The 15,000-nt window shown below is 46.0% G+C and overlaps 1 protein-coding gene across 11 annotated transcripts in view; it reads right to left on the reverse strand.

The window, feature by feature from the left end:
• bmpr1bb (bone morphogenetic protein receptor, type IBb) overlaps positions 1–15,000 on the reverse strand; it is a 65,152-nt gene that overhangs the window by 12,650 nt on the left and 37,502 nt on the right. For 8 of the 11 annotated variants that reach the window (XM_047160760.2, XM_047160765.2, XM_047160761.2 and 5 more), the window contains one exon: positions 5,904–6,101. In XM_047160760.2, coding sequence (XP_047016716.1) covers positions 5,904–6,054 — 151 coding nt within the window. In that variant the 5' untranslated portion in view covers positions 6,055–6,101. Of the gene's footprint in view, positions 1–5,903; positions 6,102–6,267; positions 6,813–15,000 lie in introns of those variants that run through there. The other 3 variants (XM_017489291.3, XM_047160766.2, XM_047160770.2) reach the window with 2 other exon arrangements.

Consider the following 15,000-nt stretch of genomic DNA (forward strand, 5'->3'; position numbering starts at 1 on the left):
GGTTGTAAGCTCATTTACCTGAAAAAAAAAATACCCCACCTGTGCCATCTGATTGCACTTCAAAAGCATTTGCAAAAGTCCATCTGATAAAGCACGGCCTTTCTAATTTGGAACGGAGCTGGATAAAGCAGTGTTCCCTCCTCAAAAGGTCACAAAGGGAGCAGGTGGTTTGGTTTTTTTTTTGTTTTTTTTTCGGCGATGCGGACCGATAACTCTTGATCCTTGGATTCCTCAGCACGCCGGATCATTTCCTGCTCTTTATTCGCCTCCCAAAACAAAACGGACCTTGTGTCGGAAAACATATCCCAGCACATTTTGAACATCGACCGACTGCCAAGGGGTCGAGGTGATAAGAAAACCACGCCGGAGGACTACGTGGTGAGGCGGATGAAGTTCTCGTGGGAAACGGACCTTTTATTATCGTTTAACGCAGCTCCAGCGGTAGCAAAATATATTAGCGTGCTCGCACTTACGTCACCGTTTCTATAGTAACGACTCATTCCTCATTCGGGGACTTTCACGCCGATAACGCTCGAGACGGATGACGTCGACATCTCGGTGACATGGTCAGTCTTTCTACAGCGAGAATGTTTAGAAGGAGTCTCCAGTGTCAGAGCTTTGTAACAGCCAGCAATGTTTTCTGACACAGAGGACTTTCCGAGTTCCCGGTAACGCGACGGTTTGTTCATTTGGACACTTCCGACACGATTTATCGAGAGAAAAGCAGCTGCTGTAACGTAGGTGACGTGTCACGTCGTGTCTCGAGAGATAAAGACGAACACCTCGTGTGGTGTGGTGTTCCAGGATAATAATCTACTTCCAGAGGGAAACGGTGACTCGACTGGAACTACTTTACGTCCGCTGGATCGGATCACGCCATCGGGGATTACTGTCCTCTAACAGCACACCTCGTCACGTTTTAAACCAGTGGCTCCCAACACCCGATTCGACTCATTAAGCTAACCGAGAAGCGTGAACTGGGTTTAATAGAGTTAGAGTAGAGAAAACGCCAAAATTCGCGATTTCTTCCTCAGTGAACCCTCCCTACTCCGTTTGGCTGTAGTTACGGAATAATACTACGCTTCGCAGCAGGAATTGATCGGAGATATCCGAGCTAGCGATGTTCCACACGCGTGTTCGGCTCCTCACGTGACGGTAAAAAATAATCGTCGTCCCGTTATAGCGTACTGGGACAGGAGCATGTGATGAGGCGTGTGACGGCGGGTGACCGGTGACTCCTCCCCGTCCTCCCTCGCATTGTCTTCCACACCATGTTTAGACACAGAACGGGCCATGCTGGACGCTTCTCCCTCTCTCGCTCTTTCCGTCGACATTTCTCTCTCACGCACAAACACAGTCGGTCACACAATGCCAGAGGGATCCCGGATAAAGCCTCTCGTTTCATGAAGTGCCAGAGTCGGCGTCCACCTGTTCCTCGTCCGTCATGTGCGCGAGTGTGAGAGGGAGCGTCGTACGGGAAAGACTGGGTCGCTCTCGCTTGAATAGCACACATGACAAGTTGCCCCCCCCCCCCCCCACCCACCCACCCACCCACCCTCCCACCCTTTAGAAGCAAATGTTATTTCCTTCATGGTGTGTTCATGTATATACTCCTGTACAAACGTTTATATACTTTAGAGCTTCGCAGTTTATACAATTTCGCCATTTGTTACTGGGTGGTAATTAGGCCCACTTGCTTTTTCTTGGCAGGTTCAACAAACAAATCAAACCGAACAAATGTGCCCAGACCACCTACATCGTGCGCCTTCGTTCATACGCTACAGGCCACTTGTTGCCCTCTCAGGCACTTAATTATCTGACCGCTGTGTTAATGAGGGAGGAGTTCACCCTCGCTCCTTTTGTCCCTTCCCGAGCTTCGTGGCTTTCAACGTTCTCGTCTAGGCACAGGTGCAGGAGACCCACCGCTGGACAAAAAAAAAAAAAAAAAAAACTCCATCTGAGCAGCGGATCGGGTTCTGTCTGGGGAAACCCGATCCACATCCTGTCAGGAAGTTGTCCAGCATAGCTGGACCACGGCTGCTGCTTCGCTTCTGTTCGCTTCTTCTATCACTCTCCTTTAGCCCGTCTTTTCAACCATTCATTTCGTAGTAACGAACTCGTCGGCTTTATTTAAGTACAAAACAATGCCTGTGGGTTAACACTTCGACTACAGCTGAAAAGAGAAAAGAAAAAAGAAAGAAAGAAAAAAAAAAAAAAAAAAAGAAGCTTTCAGGCTTTTCTCACACGTTACACACACACACACACACACACACAAAAAAGGCTCGTCCTGTTGGCAGAACCGCTCCAGCCTTGAAAACATCTGCAAAGTGAAGAAGGAGGGTGACGTGTTTCTCAATAACACCTCCGAAGATAAGCGCACATTGTATAAAAGAGGTAACTTATTGAAGGAAGAAGAAAGACTTGTTTCCATGGTGTTGCCACTTTGCACAACAAGTGGCGTAGAAATCAGTAGATATCTCAATCCTGCCTGCGAAGCTGAAACAATAATAATAATAATAATAAAAAAAAAAAAGACGTGGCACAACACAGACTTCACAGTGAGAGGGAGAGAGAGAGAGAAAGGAGCTGTCAACGATTTCATACAAGATTTACATCTTATTTATTCCTTCCCTACACCCACGTCCATTTGAGCGAATTACAGAAAAGTCGTTTCAATTATACTCGGACTCTAACGCACGGTGATTTCTACATCTGAAGCTTTCACGGTGTCGGTATTGTAAGCGGTGGTGAGGTGACAGGATGATAAAGAAATCTCCTGGAAAAAAGGATCTGATTTTTTTTCTTTTAATTTTAAAAGGACTTTCCTGCTGGAAGGACGGTCTCAAATAGATCATCTGGTTCCAGTTTTCTTCAAGTCTTAAGGTTTAGCTTTTTTCCTCCATGGGTGGCTTTCTAACTGACTTCCACAGAGCATCCACCAAATCACATCCACTTCCCCCGGAGCTCAAATGTACATGCATGGGTGATTTGGTAAAATAAATAAATGAATCGACATAAAATTATTCTGTGTGGTTAAAATTCAGTGGAGGGGAAAAAATCACCGGTCCAGGTGTGCGGGGTAAACGATTTACACATCGGTTTTTCTTTCAGTTCCCCAATACCATTTGATTTGGTTTATTTATTTATTTATTTTTTTTACTTCACTCGTTCAACAAACAGAGCCAGTCGCTATTTCCTATTCTAACCTTTCCTATTAAGAGGCTTAAGGAAACTTGTGGCTTATGCAAAACTGAGCTCGAATTCGAGCACGACGCGCGTCACGTCACGTCTTCACGTCACCGAGCGGGAATCGAGACGCTAGCTCGAATAAACATGTCTCCATGCAACAAGAGAACGTCCGGACTTTTTTAAACTTCTTGTCGAGGACGCAATAAGACGACGCTTCACCAGACGATAGGGATAACGGCGCTGTGATGTAAAGTCGCTCGTACACATATTCAGGTACTTGGTATTTTTAAAATTATTTTACATGAGTCATACTTTTATGCTATGGACTTCAGCTTGCGTGTAAATTGCTACTGGTCAACACACTTTATTAAAAAAAATTTTTACTCTCCGTGCAAGGTGACATAACTTATCATGGGCAACGATATCGCATCACTACATCCTGCAGTTCTAATATATATCTATGTATATATATTCTCTCCCTCCATCACGGTCACTCACACGTGCCCACACACACACGCACACATTTCCCTCCTTAAACTTCCTTAACCTGTCAGCGGGTCCAGAACGACATTCCTGACACTCGCCACCACATACCTTTCCTATTAGTTTCACCGGATCTTCTAAAGAAGTCATCGCAGTTACATGCGTAAGGTGAATGACGGTGTACGTGCTGGGACTTTAAGAGCGTGAAACAGCCTGTGTGATCTCCTCAAGGAGTTCTCAGCAAATTCCCATACTGAAGGACACGGTGAGATAAGAGCAGGCTGACATGACCTTGCTAGTCTCGCGCTGCTGAGTCTACGCCGTGATAAAACGACGCTTCTCGCGCCCGATGCATTTCCCAGTCGCTCTGCGACAAGAGACTCGAGAGCGTGTCCGAACAGTTACATGCATACGTGTGAAGATTAAACACCCGACACGCACGCGTCGTCCTTGACAGCCACGGCTCTACAACCGTGGATCTTCGCTAACACGACAGGAATCGAATCAATGCCTTATTACGAGTCGTCGGTTCAAAGGAAGGCCGAAAATATCGATACGTGTGTTTATAAGCGACGTGGAGGCGAACGAAAATAAAGACTTAAAAAGGTGTCGCTTGTGGCACCTAAATAAATAAATAAATAAATAAATAAATACATAAATGCGCACGCTATACTCACACATACAGCATCCTGGTATTTACATCCTAGTCTTGTAAAAATATATATATATATATATATATATATATATATATATATATAACAAGCAAATTCTCATTGAGGCTAAAACTAGTTCATAAAATCTATTGTTCATACCATCTTTATTTTGTGATATTTACGTTTAACATATTTAACGAGTGTAGTATTATGTAGAATCATGTAAAAAAAAATAAAATTGATTTACAATAAATACAGAATCTTTTATACAACAACAACAGTCGTACTTTTATGAGCTGGTGTATTGTTAGATCTCACAGCTTCCTCCTGTGGAAAATAGTTGTGAATTAAGAAAACAGATGAGTGCGAGAGAGTGTGTGTGTGTGTGTGTGTGTGATGAGGGTAGATGCATGCATGTAGGAAAGGTGATTCAGACCCAGCAATCCAAATAAGACCGAGATCTAGCGTGAGTGATTCATCAAACAGGTCAAGAATGTATTTCAGAGCCGTCCCTCCATTTGCTAAAGTCATCACCTCGAGCTCTTCACCACAGATGTGGAGCACGAATGTTAGCTGTTTGCTCTTTTCACTTATCTTGGATGTTTAGTCAAATACATTTAGTCAAATTCACTCACATTCACGATTACGGTACTGTAGCGTACGCTGCTAACCGTCAAGTGGACGGTCGCTGATGTGACGCAACAGACGGGTCAAAAAAAAAAAAACGAACAAATTCTCGTCCGCTCGTCTTTTCACAAACGTGTTACGTACTTTACAGATCAGAGCGCCGGTATCGAGTTCGAGTCCAGTATTGAGATGACGTGACATACCCTCGAGGACAGTGTGATCGGACCGATCCTGACCCCGGGTGATACGTCTCGTCGTCTTAAAAACCGAAGGACTCGAACTCTTAATATTTAACACGCTTTACACTTTGATCCGGTGAGCGGATGCGATCCTTTAATCGAGTACAGCGCAGGGCCACGTCGATAGCGCGAGCAGCGGAAAAGTTCCAGCCCGTAGAAAAACTCCGCCAGCTGCGGGATATTTCTGAGGCTCTTACAAGACGCACGCTGGGCGCCAATTATTTTAGGTGTGTAAAGGGTGCATGTGTTGGTGTGTGTTCAACTGTGTTTGCGGGACGGAGGAGACAGACGGATTTTTTTTTTTTTTTTTTTTTTTTTTACAGCTTGACGCCCAACTGTGTGCTTAACAAGTGTCTGACAGCTGATCGGTGTTCAAAGAGTTCACCGAATGCCACACGGGCACGTCAGACGATCCAAGAACACGGGGCTAGGGAATCCGTGCAGTCGAGCTTTAATATAATATAATATAATATAATATAATATAATATAATATAATATAATATAATATAATCTGTGAGATCTGTATCGCAAACTTGGCGGCTGCAGCAATGCGAGCTTCTGTTTGAATGCGAATAAAAAATAAACAACTAAATAAAATAAAGGCATGGAAGTCATCTGAGCAAGAAACTTCGTCTGGAAATTGCAGATGTCTATAAGATTTAGGGTCAGGCGTCGGCGATCGAGTGCGTACGCTCTTGTGTTGGTTACTCACCATGAGTGAAGTTAGAGCTGAATCCCGGCAGAAGAGGAAGAAGAAGCAGCAGCAGTAGCCGGGCCATCAGAGAGCCTTCAGCAACCTGCTCCGAGAACCGGGGCACGAGTGTGTGTGTGCGTCTCCAGCCGAAACTCTGCCCGCCACACATGCCCGCTGCACCACTGTCTCCTCCGCTACTCCACACTGATGGCCTGGCTGGAGAAAAACGAGAAAGACAGAGCGAGAGCGAGAGAGAGAGAGAGAGAGAGAGAGAGAGAGAGAGAGAGAGAGAGAGAGAGAGGGGAGGAGGGAGGGTGTTACTGTTACTGAGCTGCTCTGTCTCTCTCTCTCTCACACACACACACACACACACACAACATACCGTCACACACAAGCAGTGTCGCCCCTGTAGGTTTGGGCCATCCCACTCTGCCCGCACACCTCTCGCTGGGGTGCAGACCGAGGGAGGGCTGTGTTCTAAAAAAGGAGGCCAGGGGAGGAGGCCAAAATTCTGACCCTTAAAGACAGAGAGAAAGAGACCGGCTAAGCTCTCATGTGTGTGAATGCGACTCCCACTGACAGCTGCTTTTCAGCTTCGAGGACGATGATTAGCTAGGAAAGAGCGCCGTTAATTGCAAGAAAAGAAAAAAAAGTGCAGCAATACGTTTTGATATGAACGCATATTTGAGTTAGAGGACATCCAAAAAGCCAGGTGAAGTCCCGCATGCCACGGGACTCGAGGTCGCTTTTGTCTTTCAGACACCGGGTTAGGTATTTCCTCCTCGGCCATTCACCGCGCTGTCATTTGAGTGACACGTTATTATGGCGCACAAAGCAGCCAGTGAAAACACACGACGTGCATAACAAAAGGCATTCACACGTCAGGTGATTATAAGCTTCACCTCCGGGCCATGTCACGCCCCCTTTCTGCCACCCCCACCCTCCTCCTCCTCCTCCTCCGACGCTAATTCCTCCACTGGAAACTCCCCCCGGATACCGAAGCAAAAGACTTTCTGGGAGTTACAAGTTAAGCCGATTAAGTGCGCTATTACCGAGATTACATCAAGTCAGCCATAGCGGTTATATCCCATAAAGCATAATCGGGCTGACGCTTTCCGCAGCGTGGCCAAAGTGAGGGCGGCGAACGTCGCGCCCGTGCAGCGTGGGTCTATAGAGCGCTATAAACATCCCCGTTCCCTGCTGTCAAAGTCTATAAATGTGCCATTAGGTGCTACCAAAAACTCATTCCATTAGGGAAAATGTCATGACATGTGCAGGTGAAATTCAACCTGCGATTAACGAGCGTCCAATTCAGCGCTACGCTTTATCGCTGGGTTCTCTCCGGAGCTCACGCGTCTCCAACTCCAGAGAATCAAGAGCCATTGATGATCTCCATTCAAAAGACCTCCACACGGAGATGAATCGCTTGGCTTTATCCCCCTTTCCGGCCTGCTGGGTGCCCTACGGCCCCCTCTTCGCCTGCCATTCTCTCTCTTCTCTGTCCATGTCACTCTGTGGAGCCTCTGGAGGCGGATGACTGAGAGATGTGTATGTGCGAGAGGGAAACGGAGAGAAAGAAAAAGTCCGATCTGGGCCGTGGGGGGTGAGGGGTGCGGAAGTGAAGCGAACGGTGCTCGTCGGTCTCATTCAGATACTGCTGCCGTCGCTTCCGATTTTCCCGCCGTGTTCAGAGTGACCTCTTTGGGACGCGGCTCGGCATAACATAATCACGCCGTCACCGTCGGACACGCGCTCGCTCAAACGGGCCGGCGTGAGGTCGGCGTGCCCTGCTGAATCTTCAAAACCGACCGCGTATGGACACGGGCTTCGGGAACATCCGTAAACACTCCTCTCTCTCTGCGTATACTCCCTCATGTTCTTCCCGTTCTCCAAACAGCAAATGGCCCGGTCCCTAAATGGCCATTTTTACAGCCTTCACACTGCTACATTTGGTTGAAGCAGAAGCAAAACTTACAGCAAAAAACAACAAGCAAAGTAGAGCAGGGCAATGAAAAGAGAACAGGATCGATGTCCCATCAGCAGTTTTATTACTGAAGGAAATAACCTATCAAACCTTGGGCCAAAGAAAATCCTCAGGCCTGTTAAAGTAATATCGCTCGCTATCTACTGCATCTGTAGAGTGTGTGTGTGTGTGTGTGTGTGTGTGCGCGCGCGCATTACTACAGACGGACAAAAATAATAATAATTCAGCACATTTCCCTGAAGTATATAAAAAGGTTTGTGTGTTGTTTGTTTTTTTTAAGTAACTTGTGTCAATAAATGTTGACCTAAAAACACTAATTCGAAGGTTTTCTTGCGCTGTCCAATCTCGGAAACTATGAGGGGTAATGATTAAACACAAATGGACCTCCTTCTGGAAAAGTTCCCTGCTCTACAAAGTACACTTGGGATGGACGTTTACTGAAAGGACAACCGCCCTTAGACTTCCGCTCTAACCGAGTCGAGAGTAAAACAGGGTTCTGTTCTTTTCACGCCATTAAGACAGCCAGGAGCATACGCGTCCTCGGAGAAAATCGGCTCGACAGGCACAAAATTCACCGCTCGACCGAAGAGCGAAGAGCGACCCCAGAAAAAAAACACGCACAGATTCTTAAGTTACAATAGCCATCGAAGGAATGCGTGCTAGCGGTAATGTTCTGCTTCACGCCAGAATTAACCCCTAGGACTGCGAATGTTTCAGTGGGGGGGGGGGGGGGGGGGGTTCTGGGTGGGGATAGGGTACGGTGTGTAAAAAACCACGCGCTTCCTCGAGCCCAACAGCTGCACGAAGCTGGGAAACACAATCAGGATCCCGCCACCCAGAGGCCTGACGTCATCGGCGGCTTTCCTCTGGCTCCGTCCCCTGCACTCATCGCTTCTGGCTCTGCTGAAACACCCCTCACAAACACCCTTCACCGCCCTGTCCAGCGCTCAGGGCCCAGACACCGACTCATGAACACATCATCGTCATCAGCCCAGAGGATGGAGAGACTTTGAGGTGAGAAACGAGTCTATAAAACAGGCTAGATAAATAAATACGGTGAGGTAATTACTAAAGGTAATCTGCTAAAGCTCCACACACACCCCGAGTGCTTTTTCGAAAATAAATCCGCTGCTGAATAAAAGCTGGTGAAGGAAAACATGTGTTACAAAATCTATGTACAATAGCATGTTTGCCAATAAGATCAAACCCCCAAACTGCCCCCCCCCAACGGAACGATGCTTTCGAGAATCAGTTTTTCCACGAAATCTTACAGTCATGTGACGTATCGTACAGTTATTATAACGCCGTTAGAAATAGTTCTCCAGAAATAATCGAGTTGTTCGAGTTCTTGAAGGCTCCAGCATAGTGGGGGGGGGGGGGGGGGGGGGAGTCAAAAAATGGATGAGAACTAAAAAAAAATTAAAATAAATCAGCACTTTGAAAACGTCGACGGTCCGAACGTGACCCGTGACACCGTAGCAACCCTGATGATCGATATGGTTCCAATGTATTTCACAAGAATCAAGGATCCAAGTGCGCACACCGGATTTATTTAGGATCTGGTTTATAAATTAAATCCATCTTGTGGACCAAAATGGAGTTGGAAGGTTTCTGAGAGGGGAGAAGAGCCAGTCTCGGTTACTCCAGTAGCAGGGAAAACACATCGACGTACTTCTGATTACATCTCATTAATACAGTATATGATAAAACCGCTGATTCGTGTGGGTTTTTTAAATAATGAATTGTAACAATATTAACAGTGCATTCAGTAAGAACAGTATTAATTGGACATCATTAACTCTTTTCATTGTAACTGGAATGAAAAGGTTTAACATCTAAAAAGAGCTTTTCGGAGAAAAAGCCCTACGCGAGAGCTCGGCTCTACTGTTCCGCTTTCAATCGCTCTGCTCTCCAGCAGTGAGCCGTCAATGAGAGGGAGGGGGGGGGGGGGGGGAGAGAGAGAGAGAGAGAGAGAGAGCCTTCATGAATATGCAAAGCCAACACAATGGGAAGCCGAAGAGCATTCTCCAAGCCGTCGAGGCTTTGAAGTAAGAAAAAATAAAAAAGAATGCCAGGCTCTTGGGGGAAAAGAAGAGACGGAAAAGAAAAAAAAAAGGAAAGAAACTCCAAATGAGGAATAAGAAATTGTCACGGTGAGGATCGGCGTGGAAATAAGGGAAAGGCGAGAAAGAAGAGTGCGCAAAAGAAGCATTTCTCTTTCTCTGGAGAAGGAGGTGTTTGTGTGGTTTAATGAGGGAAAAGTGTCAGCTTGCCTTGCCTTGGGAAACGCAGCATAATAAAACAGAGTTCGAAACCCCACACTGAGGATTGCATCATCATTAAAAACGCCGAAAGCTGAATTTCCTATCCCCGTATTTTGTTTTTCCCTTCATTCGAATCGCATTGACGTTAATTCGATCTGATTTTTAACAGGTGAAAACCCCAAATTTGGTGAATCTCCATGCTTCGTCAGAGCCACAACGGTAAGGCATCTTCATCCGTCTTAACTGCTTACAAATCAAAGACATCTGAGCTTGAGCGCATGCCAACAAAGTAAAAGAAAAAAAAAAAAAAAAAAGTGTCTACATATTTCACTTCATGACAGTTTCAGTTGCATAAAAAGATTCGCAAGTAATAATTATGCGTGTGAGGGATAGCTACAGGCCCACACAGTTCCCGTGCAGCCATGCCAACTGAGGCAGGCATAAATGCCATCACATTTGTGACGCTTGTAAACATCTCACCTGCAGGCTGCTCAGGTCATTAGCATGCTCGCTCGCAGACAGTAAACACTGCTGTTACCAAAGCAAACATGGCTCGAGGCAAACTCCCTGATTAGCAGCGAAGAAAGTAGATCGGATTGGTTTTTGGCACGTGTGCGAGAGCTTCCTCGGATCCCTGACACTGAAGGGGAAATAAAGGAGGCACCGGACTGTGGATCCGACTCTGCGGAGGTGATGTGGTCATGCTGAGGCCTGAACCGCTGCCAGCTTTAAGAAAGAACTCAGACGGAAGTCGAGGCCGGCCCAAGAAAACAAGCGCTGTCGGAGCGAATCGCACACACGCTACGTCTCGGCGAAAGCCACGGGGCGACGCCTGCAGTTGTAAAACTTGTGGAAATCACCTCTAAAGGCTAAAGCGAAAAAAAAAAAAAAAGTTACGACTTGTCTGGCGTGGTGGGCATTTTTACTACACGAAATCTCTATTTTTTCCCCCCAAAAAACTTATTACATTAAACTCCGCTAAAGGCAGACCACAGACTGTTTACATGCATGTGAGAAGGATATGGATATGGTTTGGTCTGAAGGCTAAATGGATGAAACGCCATAAAACTGCTTCCTGTTTAAAATAGTGCATAAAGAGTGTATTCTTTTTCTCTCATAGATGGGGGGAGGGGGGGATAGGATCAAAAATCCAGAAGTTGAGGATTCTGAAGAAGCCTTTAATGGGGTTTCCGGATGTCTGATGAAGGTCTGGAACAGCTCTGAACGGAGAAGCAGCTGTTAGATGTTGGGTTGTCGGGGGTCGGTTCTCGGCTCGGGGGAGCTGTAGAGACTCCGGCGTTCCCGCCGAAATCTGACGCGGACTCGACTCCGGCATCTCTGGAGCTTGTCATTTTTCAGCTCACCCCACAGATCTGGTCGTACATTCAACCCGCACCATCCATGCTGGAATAAAGTGGAGGTCTTTTCAGTTTGGATGGTTTGGGCAATATGAATAGGTGTTGATGAGATCGGTGATAAATGTTGCCGTAGGACAATGACTAATGGAGCAGAAAATGACTAAACTGAACTGTGATCGAGCTCATCTAAACATCAAGATTAGACCACAAAGGAAAAAGTAGTTTGTGGTTAAGGTTCGGCACCTTAAGGCCATTCAGAGCTTAAGACATCATTCTGACAAAGCAGGAAGTAAGTGTACTCGATTACAGAGGAGCACTGAGTGATACAGAAAATCTCCCATTCCATTAGGCTCATGAGATCGTGTGGAATATGCCTTCATGCTTATCGTGCCGTCTCTGCAGCGACACAGAGGCATCGCCAGTCATACGTAACGCACCGTGTAAGAGTCCCACGCCAGATTAAAATCCCAAGACCGTCACAGAGCCTCTAGGCAAGGCCCTTTCTTAGCAACACGCTGCACTGCAACCGCATCGTGTTCCCTTACTTTATATAAAATCATCTAATCTGTCTGAGGAAATTTTACCCAACAGAATCGCTCAACTGTAGTAGAAAAGGTGACATAAAATAGATTCAACGAAAGAGTCCATTTAACACTATTTACTCTACAGGGTCAAGCTCGACCTGAAGCTGTTTGTTTGTCGCTCCATTAACCGTGAAAGAATGTGCCGAGTCCTAGAGGATGGAAGACAGCGAGGAAGTTATTTCTGAAAAACACCGGATTCCATCCATTTTACAAGTGCAGACTTGGGGCATCGCAGCGGAACCTTCAGAGAATCTTCATTTCTCACATGAACCGTACCGCCTGTGGCAAGGCTCCAGGCTGTCAGACCTTCCATGCGAAGTAATATACAACTCTGGCACACAGAACGGCCTTTGAGCTGAAGTCGGCAATCGGCAACGAAAGCGAGCCGGAGGCCACGATGCCACGTCAATGTGATCATTTTTGACATTCTGTACAATTAAAACACAACCGAGCGGTTATAGGGGTCTTACAGGGAGCCTAGGAAAAGCTACAGACACTGGGCTTGTGTTATAATCTTGAAGATGTTTCACCACCCATTCCATGTCTACCATCATTCATTCTTCTTCTCCTTCCGTCATGCTTGTGGTATTTCCGGCACCTATCCTGGGAACACGTTGTGGGAATCCATCCTCAAATGGCGCGTAGTCAATCCACCTACCGCGGTGTGTTTTGGGAGGAAACCCAAAGAACACGAAGTCAACCCACATGGACACGGGGAGAACGTGCAAGACTCCACATAAACAGTAACTCAAGATCAGGATCAGTACCATTCAAAAGATACTAAACATTGTAGTTTTAGTAAATTATAGCTTATACATTAAACAATATTCTATTCACAGCTTGTGCCTTGTGGGTATTATTCCCATGTTCAAAGCTAAATCCACCTGCTGCTCTTGATGATCCGGGGGGCCACTGCAACATTTAATACACTCACACTCACTTATTGCTGTCTGGCCCCTGCCTGGAACAGGAGTGCCTGATCCAGAGAGCGAGAGAGAAAGAGAGAGAGCGAGCTGTAGTTTTCCATAGCTGTGGCAACATGAGCTAGTAGCCAAGAACAGCACTAGTGTTCCTCCAGACTCCTCCAACGCCACACTAAGCTTCTCTCGGTTGCTAGACGCTAATGAGAGGAGCACCTTGTTTGTGTCGAGCCTGCCTGCCAAATCACTACAGCTCACTTTCCTCACGCTGGAACATGGTGTTGGAAGAACTCGAAGGAAAACAGTGGCCCAAATCCATGGTACCACCAAGGCTGAACGTAGTCCGAATAATCATGACGATACGCGCCATTTGTCCTTCATTTGGAGATATACACAGGGTCGCTGTGTTCACTCCAAGGAAACTTTCCCGAATGTAATTGTGGTGAGACACCTTTTCCTTTACTGCCCTTTCTGTTGAAGTTCGGACAGTTGGAGAAGAGGTGTTTCCTCGACGTAAACGGTGCCCAGAATACACAAACCCCATGCTACAGTATGTGAGGACTCACGGTGGTTAAATTAACTGACCTGGCAGAAGGTATTGTCTAAAAGTAAGGCAGATTACAATCCAAGCATAGAGCTGAGAATCGGAACGTCCAGATCAGCAGCGGCTCTTGACAGGAGATATTGGTGGGGAAGCGAGACATTACTGACGAGAAAGCGAAAAGTTATAGGCTCTCACAATTCCCTTAGGCTACAGACCAATAGTATCTAGTGAATTTTTAGAGTTTCCTCATAATAGGCAGACACCATACAGTCCAGCATACAGTCTACAGGTCATCTGAGTGGTTTTAGATGGACCTTTGTTGAACTGTGTTTGAGGTAATATCATTAATCAGTGTTCACAGAATTCAGCTCAATTTCCAGCCCAACTACATCCCAAAAACGACACAAGAGACCTGGAACTAGCACAAAAAGTTAGGCATTGGAAAAGGGAGACTGCTTTTTTTGTTGTTTTTTCCCCTCTCAGCCTTTGTTTGGGGAAACAAGTATTCCACGCATATTTCAGATGCACTCTGTGCACATTAACCACTCAGAAATCCCCCTTTCTCTCTCCCAGTATTTGCCATATCTCCTACAATAGAAATGATTCTGTACATCTGCACCTACTGCTCTCTTATTGCTATAAGACAATCCTGTCATTAACTGTTCTGTCTGCTGTTTCCCCCGAAAGCATGGGGCAGTGTGATTCCCGCCCCAATGGATCACTATTAGCGCTTATTGCATATCTTTTTTTTATTATTATTATTTATTATTATTACTAAGTGCAATGATAACTCTATGGAAGCTAAGTGGGGCAGTGAACATCAATGGTACATTTCTTTATATTTAAATAATTGGTCACTTAGTAATCAGTATTAGAGATTTAGTATTCAGTATTTGAACGGAATTAAAAAAAAAAAAAACGATCGAAGTGTAAACGAAGCCTTTATGAAGATTCGCATTATATATCGGCGGTCGGATATAAACCCCGCACGAGAACTCAAGAGGAGCTCTCTGGCAGCTCTGAGACGGGAACAATCTTCTGGAGAAACCGAGCTTGTTGCACGCATGCACAGGCGTGACTTATCTTCAGTTTCTGTTGGTTTGAGGGTCACGGGTCGAAGAAACACGTACACCTACGAGAACATCACACAGAACTTCCGAGAACTTTGCGGCGGAAAAAAACCTGACTGTGAAAGATATACGTGCAGGGCAAGTACGGGTTTGTGTGGCGTAGAAACTGAATCACAAGACCACCCGGCGAATTATGAAGAAAATAACGAGTCTGACACCTCCACTGTGGCACAGCATTAGTAAGCAGTCACATGGAGCATTAATACTGCTGCTCTTTTACACCCACATTGGAGTGCGAGAGAGAGAGAGAGAGAGAGAGACAGGGAGGGAGAATGCTGAATAATGATCTGCTGTGAATATGAAATATCAAAAGTTAGTAGGGGGTTGGGGT

Source organism: Ictalurus punctatus, chromosome 16 (assembly GCF_001660625.3).
Source record: "Ictalurus punctatus breed USDA103 chromosome 16, Coco_2.0, whole genome shotgun sequence".
NCBI lineage: Eukaryota > Metazoa > Chordata > Actinopteri > Siluriformes > Ictaluridae > Ictalurus > Ictalurus punctatus.